The following is an 18,373-nucleotide window of genomic DNA, read 5'->3' as shown; positions in this document are numbered from 1 at the left end:
CCCCCCAAAGCCTGCTCCCGCCATGTCCCCAGTGCCCACAGCCATCTTCCCCAAAAGTGGCAAAGTGCCCCCGTTTAAAGTAAAAAATTGACCTGTGTCATACCCCTGTATACCACGTGCATCGAAATGCCGCTTACACGCACAAAGCATTCAGTAAATCAGGCGTTTTAAGGTGCTTCCTTGCTGAAAAGGTCTTTATGATAAATGCCAAATTGGTAACAGTATCTTAATGCATCGCAAACAAAAGCTAACTTGCCAGAACAGCAGCAAGATTTCACAGAAGGTAAAGGCTGTTCTATGTCAACCTGATATATTTTATGGTAGCCAGTTGAAATACTAAGTTGAACCATGCAAGTGCAAACATCCTTATCTTTGTTTCACTTCAGTTGTGAATATGTAACCATACAACTCTTAATGTAATAATCCTGATGGTAGATTTGAGGTTTATATTTCACCTTTAATGCTGGGACCATTGGTGTGTAAAAGCATTTAAAATTCAGTTTGATACTGGCAGTGTAACTGGGAAATAAATGCAGCATCAATTTACTGTACAGACACAGCAAAAACACGATGGAGTCAGCAATACCAGACACTGTACGGAGGTATGGAGGGAAGGAACCTCGGGCGTGAACTTAGCTAAGGGTCTTCCCTGTAGAAAGCTATGCAGTATTAAACACCTCCTGAACACAGAAATAAGCAAAATAATCTAGTTAATGTTTAAATGGATTTTAATTGATTATCTGACAGGCTATGCCTTCCTGAGATAGGAGCCTAGGTTTTCCTACGACTGGTGGCCTGCAGTGCAGTCAACAAAAGGGCTGCACAAATATATGAGAATCAAATGAACAAACTAAGCAGCTCGCCAAGTTTAGAAATGTCTCTCTAATAGCCACATTAATGAAGAGGATAATTATCAGCGATTCCTGCTATGCAATGGGAATGTGTAATGGCAGTGAAAAATGCACACAGACTCGGGAAAATAACACACATGCTGAGGACTAAACGCTGGGACAAATTTCTCTTATCTTTGAAGGAAGAGGCGGCAGAGGTAATATGAGATGGCTCACCCAGCACACATCCTGTTGTGGAAAAGCCAACAGAGTAATATGGGTTAACTAATAGAGTAAGTCCATTCTTTTCAATGAGATTTATACCAAGGGATAATTTAGTCTCAATGTACAGAATGTAGTCATAGCTCTTGTTTTATTCCCTAAGCAATTTATGTCTGGGGCATGATTCTAGCAGTGGATTTAGTTGACTGCTATCAATTTGTAACCTGTAATACCTTTCCCAATGCTTTTAGTAATATTGTGTGCCTTTATTCCTGAGCTTCTGATTTTTTTCAGAAGATTTGCATTCACATAAAATATATTTGCTAGACTTCCTTATTACATTTGATGTACCACCTGAAGAGTTGCAATTCTAAACTCTAATATTGACAACTGGTGACCAAAACTGGGAACACAGCAGAGTTACCACCTGAAATACATGAGATAAAAACCAGTGTTCCACCTAAAATAAAGAATGTAATACTATTTTAAAAGATAGTTATGTAGGAAGGAGACAGAAATCTACTATTTATGCTATACTTCCCTTTTGTTTGGTGGAATCCACACCTGGTGATAAATGGAATTTCCTACTCCTTCACATGGTGGCATCTTTGGTCTCTCTGCTTAATCCATCGTGATGGAAGATAAGTCATTAATAGCTGTAACTATTTCTTGGTGATATGAAATCCCATCTACTGATAATTGATATCATCTTTTACAGAGACTAGTTTTCATTATCAACATAGGTCAAAATCAAACTTATAACCTAGATGTGACAGGCTGGTTTCTGTTATCAAATCCAGAGGCCACCTGGGGCACTGGCTGGTTGATTCCTACAATGCAGCGCAGCCAGTTTATCTGCTATTGCAGCAGGTAATGCATACTTGTAAATACAAAACCTGCCACCTCCCATCAAACTCTTAGTTATGCACTGGGGTTTGATCCTCCTCAGAATTTTTTTATTTTAATTCAGATCAGAAAACAAGTCCAGCTGTTAAAAGACAAAGCCTCTTCAGCTAGATTGCCCACCACCAGAACATTTGTCTGATCTAATCAACACCTGAATTTCCAGAGAACTATGTTTTAATTAGTCAGTAGAAAAAAATAGTATGGCTGCCTGACAGAAACTGTCTCGTGAGCATTTGAACACGTCTTTATCCTTTCCCCCCCAAAAAAAGAATTAATGAGATGCTCCAAAATGATAATGTCCAAAAGAGATATTAGATTAAACCTAATATTGGTCTCATTTATGATATTCTTTCAACAGAAGACTATCTTGAAAAAAACCCCAGCCTTCCAGTTTCTTAATCAAAAAATTACATATTTTGCATATTGGTATGATAATAGAAACTGATTTTTTTAAAGTGGTGTGAAAATTTGACACATCTTAAAATCTGGAAGTCTAAAGTGCCCTTAAAATTTGTCCAAATTTCCAAAAACTGCTTAGCCTTTTCACACACTGGACAGACAGTATTTGTCCCATACATTGTAGCATTTGCTCTTGGGCCATATACATTTGAAAATGCTGGATTAAATTCAGCACAAGGAGAAGATAATTACAGATCTTCTGAAGTACGTTAAAATACACATGTCACTTTTAAATGCTGGAGTATGAAGTGAAAGTGCACAACTTCATCTATCTAAGGCAATGGTACTGTTTGTATATCAGATTAATCCTCAATCTTAACAGCGGAAATACAGATGTTGATGGAACACAGATACTAGTGACAACAGTCATGTTCCCGGTTATCTTGGCCAGAAAATGTGAAGCAGAACAAAAATTAGGCTGTTGTCCAGAGTTCAGTCATTTTCTGATTACTACTCAGAATAATACTTAAGAAAATTACTTTGCTCTCCAGGAAAAGAATGTTGAAGATATTTTTTGAGGAGAGAACCCAGATATTTTTCTTTCCACTTCTCTTTAGCACCTTTTGGCTTATTATCCCACTCACTTTATGATATACTATACATCTTTTCATACTTCTAGTGATCACTGTCTGATTGCTTCAATGTGAGGCAATAGAGAAAGCAAGGCTGCTTTTTTTTTTTTTTTTTTTTTTTCCTTTAAACTATTCCTGTACAGATCATACATATTTTTTCCTTTGGTACCTTCTTGAGAACTTCTAGTTCAGGAGATTTACCATTCTGTGACACTGCTGAACCTGAAACATTCATACATTCAGTGAGAAATCAGGTAATACTCAGGTAGTGATTTGAACTTGGCAGGTGAACAATCTCATCTGTATCTTTTTTCAGTTGATGGAGACTTCATATTTCTTTGCCTTTGAATTAAATACATGAGCAGAAGTGATGAGGATGGGTGGAGACTAGGAGAAAAAAGGAGGTAGGAAGAAAAGAAGAAAATGGGAATCCACCAGGTTCTTAACTCAGTTTTCATTCTACCATTAAAAGAAATGTTGATCTAACAAGCTTTTTTATATATATATAAATAATAATGTATTCTGGATTTTCTTGTAATGATACTGGAAATATTTACATAGTTTTTATTTGATTCAAGCGTTATTTATTTTAGAGTCATTACTTATAAAGCTGTTTCTCTTCTCTCCCTAAACCACATCCCAAACCTTCAGAAGGTAAAAAGCAAATCATTTTCCTTTGGAGGTGATGTGTGGGAGGCAGGGAGCAGGAAAGGTGATGGGACTGGGACATGGGAGTGTCTTTGCATATAGGTCCCTTCTGTACCCTGCACATTGTTCAGCATCGCAAGAACAAAATGCCAACCTGTTTCCTTCCTCATCTGAGTAGCGACTTCAGGGTCCAGCAATGTATGTGCTGCGCCGCAGTGCTCTGCCTCTCTCTCTGCTGGCTTCCTGTCTTCACTCACTTACTAGCATGGAAAGCTGAGAAAACTACATGTTTTATTGAACAGTAGTGTAAATACTGACAGATGTGGCATATATGGGACCATGAAGAGAGAGCGTGAGCCCTGAAACCACTATTAAGAGAACAAAAGTATCAGCCAGTGGAAAAGGAGGGGAAGGGATGGGGCAAAAGACTAGATGGAGAGAGAACGTAGTAGAAGTAGACACTGGAGGAGGAGATGTGGCTCTCCTGGGAAATGAGAAGCAGATGAAAATAGGGAAACAAAGGAGTAAGGAGCACTGATTTTCCTGCCTGACATACTTTACTGAAACCAGGACCAAATCACACGTTTGAGAAGATTAGTCAAGACCCTCCTGTTACCTTAGTGTTCCTCATCATTCCTTTAACGCATTCAGCTTGTTCAGATATCTGATTTCTGAGTCCTTTGTGTTGGACAGTGATAAGCTGATCAGCTTTAAGGACTAAATAGTTTTAGATTCCTCACATTATTATTCCAATGAGAACAATCACATTCATAACTCAAAACCATCCTGTTTAGCCACAAAAACCCACTAACACAATTGAGTGACTTCCAAGAAAGGGCAGGAAAGGATACCACCTCAAACAAGTTATTTTGCTGTTCAGAAAATGACTGTTCAGTTATGTTCCAGTCTTAGGATTTTCCTTCATAATATTCAGGCTAGCTGAGCTTCCCCTGGCCTGAGTACCTGCTGTAATTTTATTCTCCAGCACTTTACAGACATGTTGGTAACTCTCTACATCTCTGATCTAATAACAGTTTAGATAGTAACTGCACCTTTCGGTTTCTAGCCTATTCACTGAGCAGAAAAAGTCCATTAGGGTTGGTATTGGCCTGGAGTAAGGGAACTTTAAGAGTCCAAAAAGGCTAAATCAATAATATGAATCAAATACAGAAACCGCAGCTTTGACATGGGACAGAGAGAACACAGTGACCAATCGTGGTTTTTCAGGGCAATATCCCACGTTGCTGGAGTTTTAAGAGTTATCGTTCTTCAGTGATAGGTCAAATAGGATTGATAACCTTTTAAAATGAATGCTTATATTGTAATATACATATACACATCTTACGTATTTAAACATAAGTGTCTTTTGCTGACAGAGTCAGTATCACAGTTCATAATCCATCCTTGTCTTTTAATCCTCACTACCACCGAGACAACACAAGCCTCACAGACATTTAGTCTCTCCTATAAAGGCAAGCTGCCTGCCAAGCATGTGGGAATTCAGACAGTCTCTGAACCACATTGCTGTATTCTCATCGTTCCTGCGAGTATGCACTTGGCCAAAGGCAAAATTTCTGGTGCAATGGTCAATGGCCTCAACATTTTTGATGCTGTGGATTGCTTGAAGCTTGTGGTTATGCTAAAGGCCCTCGGACATCATTATTCCTTTTTAATATGATATGATTTCTCTCTCCAGAAGACACATTTGTTTTGGTAAATGAACACAATTTCTGCTACCCGCGCTCTGGAGGAATTCTGCAAGGCTCCAGCTTAGATCTTTGTTTTATCTTGTTTTTAAGTGGTTTGCATGCCTAGTCAATACCCTACTATCTGTCCTCAGAGGGCATTAATATTTATTAATAAACTTGACGATGCTATCAAACAACTTGAATTTGAACATACAGAGACACATCACGCTGTTAGCTGTATTGGTGCCAGGCAATGGAGCAGTATTTTGGCAAACGTCACAGCATATAAGCAGAATGACTAAGTGCAAAAGCAGAAAAATAAAGAGGCTGCAGTGTTAACTTTATAGTTATCAGTAACGATTCTGATATTCCCTAGCCTAATTAATACTTTCTGGGTTATGGTGTTAATTCAAAAAGCATTTGTGAAGTTTAGAGCTTGCAAACAATGCTCACCTGCACATTAGTTGCACCAAACAGACCCAGGACAGACAGCCAAGAAATAACACATGCTGCCTCACATGCAGCCTGTGTATCAGTCACCTCCCATCCACTCACGCAAGAAATGTCATCTGTCTAGGTGGCATCTGCACTCACGGGTGCATTCATGGGTTCCTCTCTGATACAAATGTGCCAGTTTGGACAAGCCAGCTGAATACCGCTTTAGGTTGGAGCCTTCACGTAAATGCTCCTGTGCCTGCAAACTAAACATAATACTCAGTAACATCAGCTGAAACATCAGTCATATCTCTTCTACTTAAATAAAAAGCCAGCATAAACTCTAACATCTCAGAAATAATTACCTCCCCTCCCCCCAAATATATAATAAACATCTCTGTAAACTAGCCAGCTCAATACTGAATGCAATATCCTCACACCTCCTGTATTATCTCTTTCATTGCCTGCTGTTCCCCCAGAAATATTCTGAACAGCAGCTTGATGCTGCCTGTCACACACATCCTCCTTTGCATGCAAGTATAGAAATCAGAAATGTTGCACCTTGTCCATAATGACTGTTGCTTGTAAATAAGACAGCATCACCCAGATGTCAGCATGGCACACTTCAGCTGTACTGCTCTACTCTCTCGGGGATGAGGCTTTTCTTAAGCCACCTGCAGCTCTCTTCTCCGCAGAAATCAATGCATGGTACCCAGACAGCCTAATATTATTCTGATCAACACTGAATATCACTGGGGAAGAAGCTATCGCACGCATAGGCATAACAGAGTCTCTAGAGAGATGATGTTTCATCAGTCCTGTCCTGAAGAGACCACTATCAGCCAAAGGCTAAAGGGGACTACAACCCTGTATGCTGGCATAGGATTTACCTAGTTGCTATTCAAAGGTAGATCCCATTGATACCAGCTGGAGATAGTAAATATTCACACAGCTTCTAAAATTAGACCACTTCTGTAGCTGCTTGAATCTGGAATCACATTTTGGACATCCATTTTGAAAGTCTGGGGGCAAGTGACCCCATTCATTTTTATCCAGGTAAGACTGTAGTGGGAACTGAGGAATGCGATGCATTTGCAAATACATCTTTGCGGCAACACACCATTGCGTGTGGCACTAGAATGGTTTTTAGACTTTCTGGACCTCAGGTGGTTTTTGCTCCTAATACCATTAAAAGCCTATTTACTGAAACAGCCCATAAGGCAAACATCAGATCTGCAGAAGCAACAACTGAAGTGGGAGAGACCCTCTGAACTCCATGAAATATTTACAAACAGCTTTAGGAGCCCTGGGATGAAGTAAAGTACTTTCAAGCATAGACAGAAAACCTAATGGGTATAAAAATCCTTTTTTAGCTCCTGGTGAAATTTGTTTTCACAGACCTAGCTATGATATGAGAAAATGTATGAGGCCATCCAGTCTGCCTCCTCCTCTTCCAGGAGAGAAGTGGTCCCAGTGCTATGTTTTATAACACTTGGCTCAGCCTAGCTCTGCCTGACTCAGACAACAGAAGCCAAACCCACTTCTTGGGAATCTTCTCAATTTTTCTAAATATTTCACTTTGTGGAATTTTCCCCAGTATTCCACCCAGAACAATTCAATGCAGTATGTATAAAGATAGTTCAATATCATGCTTGTTATCCTGTTGATTCGCTATTTATCCCCTTAGACAACCCTAAGTAATTTCTCAGCCAGCATGGTGGTGATATACCTCTAACACCTGTCTACAGTCATGCTCCTCACCATTTGGACACACTATAGCTCTGCTCTGCAGTGACTCAGCCTTCACAAGCAAATTCTTTCAGATGTTTTCATGTCTGTTCCTTCCTCTCTGTACTCAAGACATCATTATTACACTTGAGGAAAAGGACAAGGAAAAGCGAAGAGGAGAAAGAAGTGCAGACACTAAAATGCCTTTCTTCATGCTACCCCAGCTGTACAGGCATAGGAAGATCCATCTAAATACCTGGCCCACACACATCATTTAATTCTTACCATGATTTATAAGGGTATTGTTCAAGATGATGAAGAGGAGAGTCCTCCTGAAGGATTTTGTTTCCGGAATCTACTCCCAAGGGATTGTACAAGCAGTGTCACAATCAAACAGTTACAGAGGAGAACTGTGTTTAAAGGAATCGATGTGAGATCCCCATAGCACTTGTTTTCTTTGCATATTATCATTTGTGCTTTAAAAGAAAAAAAACCATACAAAACACTGTTATTCCCTCATCAAAGCAGCCTTTTGGATTCCTAAAGCTTTTCCAAAACATATAGACTGTTGATTGTTGTTTTTTAAAATGATCCTAAAATGGCCTTCAAACTCAAAGTGGTAGAGGAATATGCACACAGATACTTTAAAGTCTAAAAAACTTTTACAGTTTAAGAAATATCTCATTTTTTTCTTTTGAATGTTTACTTTCTGACCAAATCAAGATTTTTTTCAGCATTTGAAGTCTCTTAACATCTAAAGCAGAACAGTGAACACAGTAACTTACCACAGCTTATTTTATGTGTTAAATATATGTGTTAAATGTTGCATACAATCATCTCTCTGAAATAAAGCTCTGAAATACACAGAGGTAGAAGTCCTACCATAGCAAGACTAAGCTGCTCTTTATACAAGGTTCTTCTGGGGTAAATTCCCATCCTAGAAGCAGCTTACCCTCATGACACTATTCACTAAGTAATCATTATTCTAATTTTACTCCTGTGGAAACGTAGACAAGTAAGACAAACCATTTATCTAAAACCATAGAGTAACTCAGGTGCATTTTGCTGACCTGTGTAAACTCAGTGCATTGCTTTAATACGTAGAATAAACTCTCTCCACATTAGGAGAAACTTTTTTTCAAGTTAATACTTTCCTGAGCAGAGCACATGTATTTTAACACACTGGTACCTTTGCCAGAAAGCAAGACTGCGTTGCGGTTTTTTTTCCTTCCACCACTACAAAGTGTGGTCATATGCAAGTGAACTTTGGCCTGTCTGCAGGTTTTTCAATAGTAAGAGATTCTAGCAATAGCTGTGCTCTCTATAGGATATATACAGCACTTGGGTCAGCCTGTTTACAAAATAACTTGTGATTATCAAGACAGTACTCAGCAGCTATAATGATATTATACTAGACTATATTAAAGACAGACATAAATCCATATAAAATAAGGAAGCAGTAGCACTTAATAAAGCTGTTCAGGATTGGGAAGAGGTTAGGGTTTTGACTCTTAGTCCCTTGGAGATCAGCTAACCAGGTTTATTCTGATCAAGAATTAAAACATCAGACTAAACATCTGCTGAGGACAGTCAGCTCACACCCTCAGGAAAAGAGTGAATTTTGTAACAATACACACCAGAGTTTGAATGGTGAAATGAATAGGGAAAGCCAAAACCAAAAATCTAATGAGCTTGATAATTTGTACATAAAATGATGTGCCACTATACCAATAGCTGTGTAAAGCATATCCTTACCCCTCAGAAAACGGCTGAACCTCTCCTTCCCTTCCTAAATATACATAGTGCATTAATACCTGGCATGATGTTTCAGGATTGACTTCCAATTTGTCTAGACCCTGCAATTCACAAAAGATGGCCTTCTTCAGGCAGCGTCTATTCCTAAATGACAGAGCACAGATTGGTAGGAAAGTGCCTATTTCTGTCCCACCTATGGAGAGGAGAAGGCTGTATTTTCTGGAATAAAATAGTTACTACACTAACACTCCAAACAAGCAATGGTTTATCCTAATACTAGGATATACTCCAATAACAGCTGAATCATTGTTATTTTATGAAGTCTCAGGGGAGGGGAAACAGCCATTTTTGAGAAGACCTAGTTCTGGCAAATGAGTACTAAAGAAGAAGGTTTATGAAAAATTAGGCAGGGGAACCTTTCTTGTACTTGCACTGCTCTTTTTAAAAGTTAACATTTTTCTACTCCATCCACTTTGCTTTTGCAAACGCTGTGAAGAAGAGATGAAAATCAACAATTCAGTACACTTGTTTCACATCTGCTTACTTCACAGCCACTTCCATCAGTTTCTCTCCCTTTTTGGATATGCTCCTGTAACTATCTTCTCAAAGTATGTCCCCAGGGTGATGCTTTGATTCTAGAGCAGGTTTGCTCTGGCAGGTTGCAAAGGGGATCATTATAGATGAGTAGACAAACAAGCCTTTCGCTTTCCTGTTCACGACAGGAACTTCGTGAAAATCATTATAAATAGCTAGTTGGCTTGGTGTAGACAAGGAAAACCAGATCTGATCCCCAAGCCTAATTATCTAATATTACACTGCTGAGTCCATATCTATGTCTAGCAAGGTGGCACACTAAGATGCAGAATACCTGTAGCATTCACTGCCCTCAGTAGGCTCCGTAGATCCTCAGTCCTTAAGTAGGCTAAATGTGGATTCAGAAGCGTAAGCATGGCCAATCACGCTGTACTTTAATATATCATTACGTGTATACTTATAACCAGGTCTCCACACACACAGAGTTTAAGGCCACGTATACCTACTTTACTGGAGCAGGACCATAATTCACTTTTTGATGCATGCACACTTTCTCTCGCCCGCACATTCATGCTGTCAAAGCTTTAAGTGTTTCAGAGGAACAAAAAAAAGATGCTGTTGATTTTTCATCTTAAATTACAGGGAAAACATTTTTATTGATCTTTGGTTTAATTTTAGAAGACATCAAGTTCTTGCCTACAAAGCTGTTGTAAGTACAATCACCAGCTGTCCAAAGCTGCCACAGTTAATTCTGCTAAAGAGGTTCAGAACCGGTCTTTCTCTCCACCAAAGCAAGCAACTGAGCAACTTCACCTATCACAGCCATAGCCAGAAACACAGTGTCAGGCAGCAGCAACCTTCCTACTATGGGCAATTCCCTCTCCTGCCTAGTATGTGGCTCCATGCCGCTCTTCTTCCTCAAGAGGAATTCAAGGGAACCAGACCGCTTCCCCTGAGCTGCATGCACACAGCCCAGGAACCAAGTACTTCTCAGAGGGCCCATCACAGGCTCTGTATACTTCAGCACCAGTCAGGTCACAATGCACAGACAACACATGGAACACTAAAATGCCATAGGCACATTAGAGTTGAGCAAAGTTTTAAGTTACGAAGAAGATTTTAAATTAGAATGAGACTCTTGCCACAGTCAACAAAATTCTATGGAAGTTAGGAAAATTTATATCTGCTCTGTACTGTAGTGGTAAGAACTCCGGTGCTTCTCTCACAACACCACAGATCACCTAAAATCACCTTCTCTTAAAGCTTAGAAAACCAGGTGACACTCACTAAGGAACACAAAGAACTACACAGCTCACTAGAAACACCTTTAATACAATCAGCACCTCTTCAATTAATAACCTTGGGAAGTACAGTTATTGAGCTGTTACAAATTTATGTAGATCAACTCATTTCAATGATCACAGATCCCTTTAAATACACTTACATCTGAACAAGCTTGGTTTAGAAATGTCAGTAGGTTAGTACTCCTCCCTACTTCAGAATGCCTCTGTACACAAAAACCAAGCATACCGCAAGATAACTGTGCAATACTTTTTGCTCTAGTCACTCTACATTTTTAATAGCTCTCCTTTACTACCTCAAGGTTGTTCCTCTAAGCTTACATGGTCTGGAAATTATAAGATGCTGTTTCAGGGCATACACAGGCAAGATACACACTTGGCCAGGCAGAGCAGCACAGATGCATTCTGTACTTTCTATTCCCTGACAGCAAGAATGGTAGATGCACACAATCATTAATATTAGCAACACTGAAGGAGCCTAGTGATAAAACCATATACTGAATACCAGTAAAACTGTTCATCACCTTATGAAGTATTTCATACATGTCCTCCAGGCAATCAAAATAAATTCAAACTCCTTTTATTACAGTAAACTTACAATATTGTATTGTAATTAGTGGGGGGTCTCAAACTGGAAAACAGTTTGAGCCTTCATATTTCATCCTCTTCTGTTGCAGCATCTAAATATTCAAGGTACAATGAAAGTGCTTTGGGCAGGCAATGGACTATGAAATATTGTCCAGTGTAGAATGCAGAACAATAGATTCTAACAGCAACTTCAAAAAAAAAAACCCAAAAACCCACTAAAGCTACCTGAAGTGAAACTCATTGTAATAGGCAAGATGACAAGCAGCAGTAGAAGCAGGAAACCTTAATTTTTTTGTGGCCACATGCAAAACAGTGTTGATATTAATCCAAGAAAGTAAAACAGACAATGAAAAAAATCAAACAATCTTCCAGATCCAGAAAACCGAAACAGCTACAGGTGTTTGCAAGAAAAACACTGAGCACTTATTTTTTTACTATTATTTTTACTACTTGGGTAAGAGAGGGCTCTTGCACGCTACAATATACAGTATATTTAAATTACAGAAATTCAAAATGAATAAAACCACAAAGACACAAGTGCACTCCCAAGATGGAATCCAGTATTTCAGTTTCTTGTGCCCCACACGCAGCTCACGTGCCAAGCCCTCTCCGGCTGGGAACAGAAAGCCTGGGTTACAGCTGTTCTCCAGCATTTCCAGAGTAGTTCATTATATTGCCCAAGTGGTACTATTTCTTCTTGAGAGCTCTCTTTCCTTCCCCCTTCTTTGGTTTTTCCTTCCCACGGAGCTTTTTCAATCGCCTCATCTCCTCCTTAAAGTCCTGATGCTCATCCCTAGGTGGGGGAGGAAAGAAAAAAAAAGTTTACTCTATTTCTTGGAATACCTAGATGTGAAAGGTTCTTTGAACTGTAAAATAATGAAAAAAAAAACCCTCAAAACTTTTTCTAACAGTGAAGTCCATCTTGAAACTCACTGCAATGTATTCAATGTTACTGCTAGCAGTAATTCTGGACTGAATATCATGAAAGATTTCCTCCAGTACTTTCAGAACTAACAAGGTTGCCCTTTTCAGCAACAAATGGTGTGTGCATATATATATTACTTCCATTGCACTTATCGATCCACTGTGTGTGAATGAGCAGTAAAATATAAAAATCACAAAAAGACAAGAATGAGAATTTCCCCCTCCTCATCTAGCTCAGCAGTCTAGCAATAGCACATTGTGTTTCTGTGCTAGATACTAAGTTCAGGTCATTAGCTTCTAAGAAAACAGGGGCACACTGAGCAGTAATTACAGTACACAACACTGCTCTCAGGTGACTTCAGGAATGAGTTATGAAGAAGGCATCAGCTACTGGTAGAATCTTAACAAAAGAATAAAACAGGAAGGAGGATAGATGGGCTGGCAGAGATAATGAATCCTCAATGATGTTCTAATACATTCTATTTAATCTCTGTCCCTGTATTTTTCAGTGCAAAGGTGTTTTTCAAAGATCACACCTGCATCCTAAGTAGCCTAAGATGCTGCACTGCTATTTTTAAACACAACTTCACTGAAAAAGAAACAAAAATCTTGTGCATTATTATCCGCCCCTATTAGTCTACAACTCTTCATTATATATTTGACCAGCAAACCTGATCTTCTACAAGCTCTTTGTATACAAAGCAGCTAGAGAAAGAACTTGAGATTAGGAGGGGAAGAAGAGTAAAGAACATTATCATGCCATTGAGGCTTTCTGTATCAACACACAGCTATTCTGGAAAATATCTGCATGCTCACCTAAACCAAGAGCATCCTGGATGCAATCCTTGATGGTCAATATTGTGACAAAGCAAAAGAAATTAATCTGTTTTGACTTTACAGGGTCAGCAGCCTCACTTTTAAGGGTTTTCTCTAGTGCTACCTGACTGAAGTCAACGAACTGCATTTGACTCCTGCTGATGTTCCTTTAGCAGTGCAGTTTTTCCTACTCAAGACTGTGGAAATTCATTTAGAAATTAAGACAACTGGTTTGGATGAAGCTGGAATTAACAAGGCTATTTAAACCACATTTGAATTTAATTTAACTTAATTTATCTTAAAGGATAAAAAGCTTCTCCAGCCTAACACAGACTTCCCTTCTCTTCTAAATTTTAGGTATTAGCTGTTAAGTGATTGAAGAATATATGTTAAGACTGTCTTCGTGCAATTTTTTGAGTTACGGTAGCATCGCCTTTTTGTAGCACATTCATTTGCCATATTCAGAACTACAGACCCATCTCTTGTCTACGAGAAAGCTCTCTTACCCTTCCCCACAAAGCCAAAGCAAGAACTATTTCTGATATAACTGGTTGCCCATAACTACACCTGAAGTCTTTCTCACAAAAGGTTCTAATTATGGTAAAAGTTACTTAGACAGTAGTCACTTATTTTACTCTCCTTGTCCTCAGTGCAACAATCAAGTACCTCTTTCCATATGCACCATATTCTAACTACGCTCTTTCCTATGTTCCCCTTTAAGGAAAAAAAAACTGTAACGAACTCACACCCACCCCTTTCCCACCTTCAGTCCTGCTCCCACCCTACAAGCACAGATATTACCTGTAGAGACCAAAGTAACGGAGTTTCTTCATGAGGGCATAGTAGGTGTTGTGAGGTGGATACCAGCTGTAGACCTCCTTCCGCTTGGCCAAAGGCTGCTCACTGAATAACTTCACTACTTTCATTGATTTCGAGTCAGTTGGCCTGACAACTTCTCCGAATATCTGAGCACTCAGCCGGGCCATTCGAAGGGCATAACTGGAAACATTAGACATCTCCCAAGGAAGAGCACGCACACATAGACAGATGGACCTTACTGCAAAAGGAAACACAAGAGAACCACAACTCTAAGATGACTGAATATTACAAGGTATCCCAGAATTAAGGCAAACAAAACAACTCATCAAACACTGATCATATGTTCAAAGTCACACATGCATGTGTGAAATCAGTCATGATTCTTAGTACACACACTTGCATGAAATCAGTCTAATTCTTAGTACATAATCCCGCATATAAAGAATGTCTACACTAAGGTACAGTTACCAGCCTAACTAGGACACTACAGACAGCAATACAGACTATAAAAGTACCTACACTGAAAGACAATTTACCATAGTTTATTAGCGGATCCCACTCAGCTTGCTTAAGGCTACCTTTAAACTCCAGTCACAGGAACAATTACGGTGTGAACTCTGTCAAAAATGGTGCCAACTGCAATGCCTCTGACTTCTACGCAAGCACAAGGCAAGACACCATTTAAACATATTGAAGATGCAACCTGGAAGTTTTTCCTCATGAAAATGTCTCACCCTGTTTAAAACACTGTATGAACATTGTTACAGTCCACCTAGCAAAAATGGCCTATTAACTGTAAAAATAAATAAAATCTATATGATTCATATAGAGAAACGATTGATCTTTCCCATCTCAACTCCCTTCCCTTGATCATTTCCATCAGCTTTTTCTCCATTCTCTTTTCAGTCTCTCCTGATACTGATTCTTTTTAAGAGAAGAAAAGAAATCATTTCCCTGTGCTAGCTTCTTTTTTCCAATAAAATCCCACATCAGCAGCTTCCCATTCCCTTTCAGCCACTTCCTACCTAAAGACACCTCTGCAACAAAAATGCTCCGAGAACAAAACCATTGTTACTAGGCCACCAGAGACAACATCCACACTCTCTTAAAGGATCATGAAGGGTTTTCTCTCAGGTTTCCTAACCCTCCCCATTTTTGCTGCTCTTTTAATCTTTACTGTATTCTTTCTTTGCAGAATAGGATGTAATAGACAAGAATAAGATTCCCATAATCCTGTATTTGAAGCTGTACATTGCCTGTACTGTGTCTTTTTGAATAAGTGATGACATAAGTCTCCAGAGAAATTAAGTGGGGTTCATTCAAGTGCACTACACTTACGTTAAAGTTTAAAATTCTTGTTTTAAGAAGTATTGCACAGCTGATTCCAGAAGATGAGCATAAAAAATTAAAGAGCATGGAGCAGGGACAAGAGTAATCAGCAGGACAGGGCTAAGTCCATTTTAGTATGACAACAGGGAGCCTGTTATTTAATAACACCAATCTGAAGTATTCATAACCTCACTATGTCTGCCCACTGGAGGACCTGATGTACAACTGTCTACTTTGATTTGCTCCTGTTAGCAAAGCACTAGAAAGGAAGCAGGGGGGGAAAAAATAAAGCATGAAAATAATACCAGTAATCTGAGTCAAAGAGAATAATGGGAAAAGTAATTAAGGGAAGGCAAAGTGTCAGAGACCTCCAGTTAAGGCAACAGGCCTAGTGTGAGAAGATAGAAACTCTTAAATTATTGCAGTGCAGCACTTCAACGTGAACATCTATTACATTGGGGAATAATCACCAAGCCTTGCTAAATCATCCATTTCAGAACAGCCAGTCCTAACTCCTGCATTCGGAGATAAAGCAACAAATCGTCCCCAAAACTCTTCATCACATCATCACTCTGAAAATATCACCAGACTCAACTCGGACGCAAAGCTTGCTTAACCTCTTCCAACTGCAGCCTTAAAATGAAAATACCTTTGGCTCCTAAACAATGCAAGCTAGTGGTCTGAGGGACCTGCTTTTCACTTCAGAACTGCAAAAGGAATCCAAATAGCCTGAGCCAAGGCTGGAGACCTCCATTAATCCTTGCCAGTCCAAGAACGTTTGGGACATAAGAAAGGTGAAGACTACAAACTCCCCAGTGCCGGAGCTATCCAAAGCCTGTTTTAGGGTGACCTCCGATTCTATGGATGGTACCAGAAGAACAGTTTTGTTCTTGTCACTCACAGCAATGATACTTTCAGGATCACCTACTGGTAATTAACACCCCTAAACCAAAACCACCACGCAGTGCTGCTCCTTCACCTGCTCCCCACTCCTTACTGCTCCCCAAAGCCCTGCTTTCCCATCCTAGGCTGGGATTTTTCCTCCCGATCCGCTAGCTCGTCTCACTTCGCATATGCCAGGAGAACCTTCTGCTTCCAGAACTCCTGCTGGCTGTTCCGTGCCCACACGGGGAAGAGCAGGCCGCCCCGGGCCGCCGCCCGGCCAGAGGGGCACCCGAGCCGGGCACGGCCCATTGCCGCCCTCCAGCAAGCCCTGCCGCCCCCCGCTCCGCGGCGGCCTCCCCCCCCCCCCCCCCCTCCAGGAGGGCGACCCGGGAAACCCACCCGCGGGCTCCGACCGCACCTCGCGGTGGCCCCAGCCGCCTCCCCGGTGCCAGAGGCCTGCGCTACCCGCCCGGCAGCCCCAGCGGGGCCCGGGATCCCGCCCCAGGGCCCGGGAAGCGGCGCAGGCTCGGCCGACACCCCCCCCCCCCCCCGACGATCGCCCGGAGCCCATTTCCCCCCTTTCTGCTTCACGGCCCCGGGCTGACCCGCGGGCAGAGCGGCACGGCTCGGCAGGGCGTCCGCGGCGGCGCATGCGCAGTGGCTTCCCCGCCGAGGCGTCGCGGCGGGTGACGTCGGGCTCTGTGAGGCGCGGGGCGGGGCAGGGCCGTGCCGTGAGGCGCGGCTCGCTGGTCGCCGCCGCCGCCCGCTCCCGCCTGGCCGAGCTGACCCGTCTCTTCTTTCCCCGCACCCTACGGCCTTTTGGTCGGGGTGCTCGGAGGCGATGCGGGTCCCCTGCCCGCGCCTCGTGGTCACTCGCCCTGGAGCGGGGGCCCAGGGGAGCGGCGGGAAACCCCTGAGGTGTGAGGCCGGGCACCGAGTTCCCCACCGCCGCCGGTGGCAGGCCTTCGGCCCCCCGCAAGCCCACTTTACAGGAGCCTTCCCGGTGCTCGATTTATGCTAATTTTTAATCAGTGCCAGGAGGTGCTAAATCAGACTCCCTGCAAACATCTGAGTAAATGGCAATTATGTGATTACATTTATAAGCCAAATGAGTAACGCCATCAGAGAATGAAAGCGGGTTTGTCTGGCTGGATCTGTTTTCTGGAAGAGCATACACTGACTGGCAGTCAATATGTTGTTAGTCCTTTGTCCTTGATTAATTTTCTGTCACCTTTTCCATGCTTGTCCTGGGCAGATCAGACCCACAGCCTGGGCACCCTGGCCATCTCTCTTGCCCTTTCTGAATGTTGGTGTGATCTTCCATAATTTCTTTAAGATTCCAAGATTTATTAAAAACTACCATTCCTGGGATTTCTTTAGCCGGTTCTTCAAAAATTGTTATACGAAAGTTCTCTAAACATCCTGATTTTAAAATGTTTGTTCCAGTAGATGTTTACCATCTTCATTACTCTCTGATGGACTGAAAAGTGCCTTTTTTTTTTTTTTTTTTACTAGATAATAAAGGGCCTCTTAATCTTTCTGATTAATCTTTCATTTCTGCCATTTCTGTGATATTTTGCCATCTCTACCTAGTCGTATACCTTGGCATTGTTGCACTCCCCATTTTACTGTCTGTGGTCACATTACTCTTGCATTTTCTGTAGTCTTCATTTATTTTATACTCCAGAACATTTTTTCCTATATTTTTGCCTTTCCACATTGTGCAATACTATGCTTTTAACTTCTGAGTGTTTCATTCCTTCACCCTGCTGCTGAGCCAAAATTGTCCTTCAGCCAAAATTGGCCATTTTGTTAATTATGCAATCATGACTTAGACTATGGAGTAAGAGCATAAGAATTCTCATTTACATTTCTACCTCTATTTTTGAACCGTATTTTTGTCATCATTTCTCTCATCTTGATGGAGATAGTCT

At 41.0% G+C, this 18,373-nt stretch overlaps 1 protein-coding gene across 3 annotated transcripts; it reads right to left on the bottom strand.

Moving 5' to 3' along the window:
• Positions 1-11,089: 11,089 nt before the first annotated feature.
• MRPS33 (mitochondrial ribosomal protein S33) lies at positions 11,090-17,116 on the bottom strand. Of its 3 annotated transcripts, none has more exons than XM_049821835.1 (3): positions 17,045-17,116; positions 14,208-14,463; positions 11,090-12,459 (listed from the first exon to the last, which is right to left on the bottom strand). In XM_049821835.1, exons 2-3 carry the CDS (start codon positions 14,420-14,422, stop codon positions 12,354-12,356), a joined length of 321 nt encoding a protein of 106 aa, XP_049677792.1. In that variant the 5' UTR covers positions 14,423-14,463; positions 17,045-17,116; the 3' UTR covers positions 11,090-12,353. The 3 variants fall into 3 exon arrangements, with proteins under 3 accessions (XP_049677792.1, XP_049677794.1, XP_049677793.1); XM_049821837.1 differs by lacking the exon at positions 17,045-17,116 and adding an exon at positions 15,564-16,962; XM_049821836.1 differs by lacking the exon at positions 17,045-17,116 and adding an exon at positions 14,762-15,544.
• Positions 17,117-18,373: the final 1,257 nt, after the last annotated feature.

This window comes from Accipiter gentilis, chromosome 18 (genome assembly GCF_929443795.1).
Source record: "Accipiter gentilis chromosome 18, bAccGen1.1, whole genome shotgun sequence".
Classification (NCBI taxonomy): domain Eukaryota; kingdom Metazoa; phylum Chordata; class Aves; order Accipitriformes; family Accipitridae; genus Astur; species Astur gentilis.
Note: the sequence above shows the minus strand (reverse complement) of the source record. Positions and strands in the feature narration are given on the sequence as shown.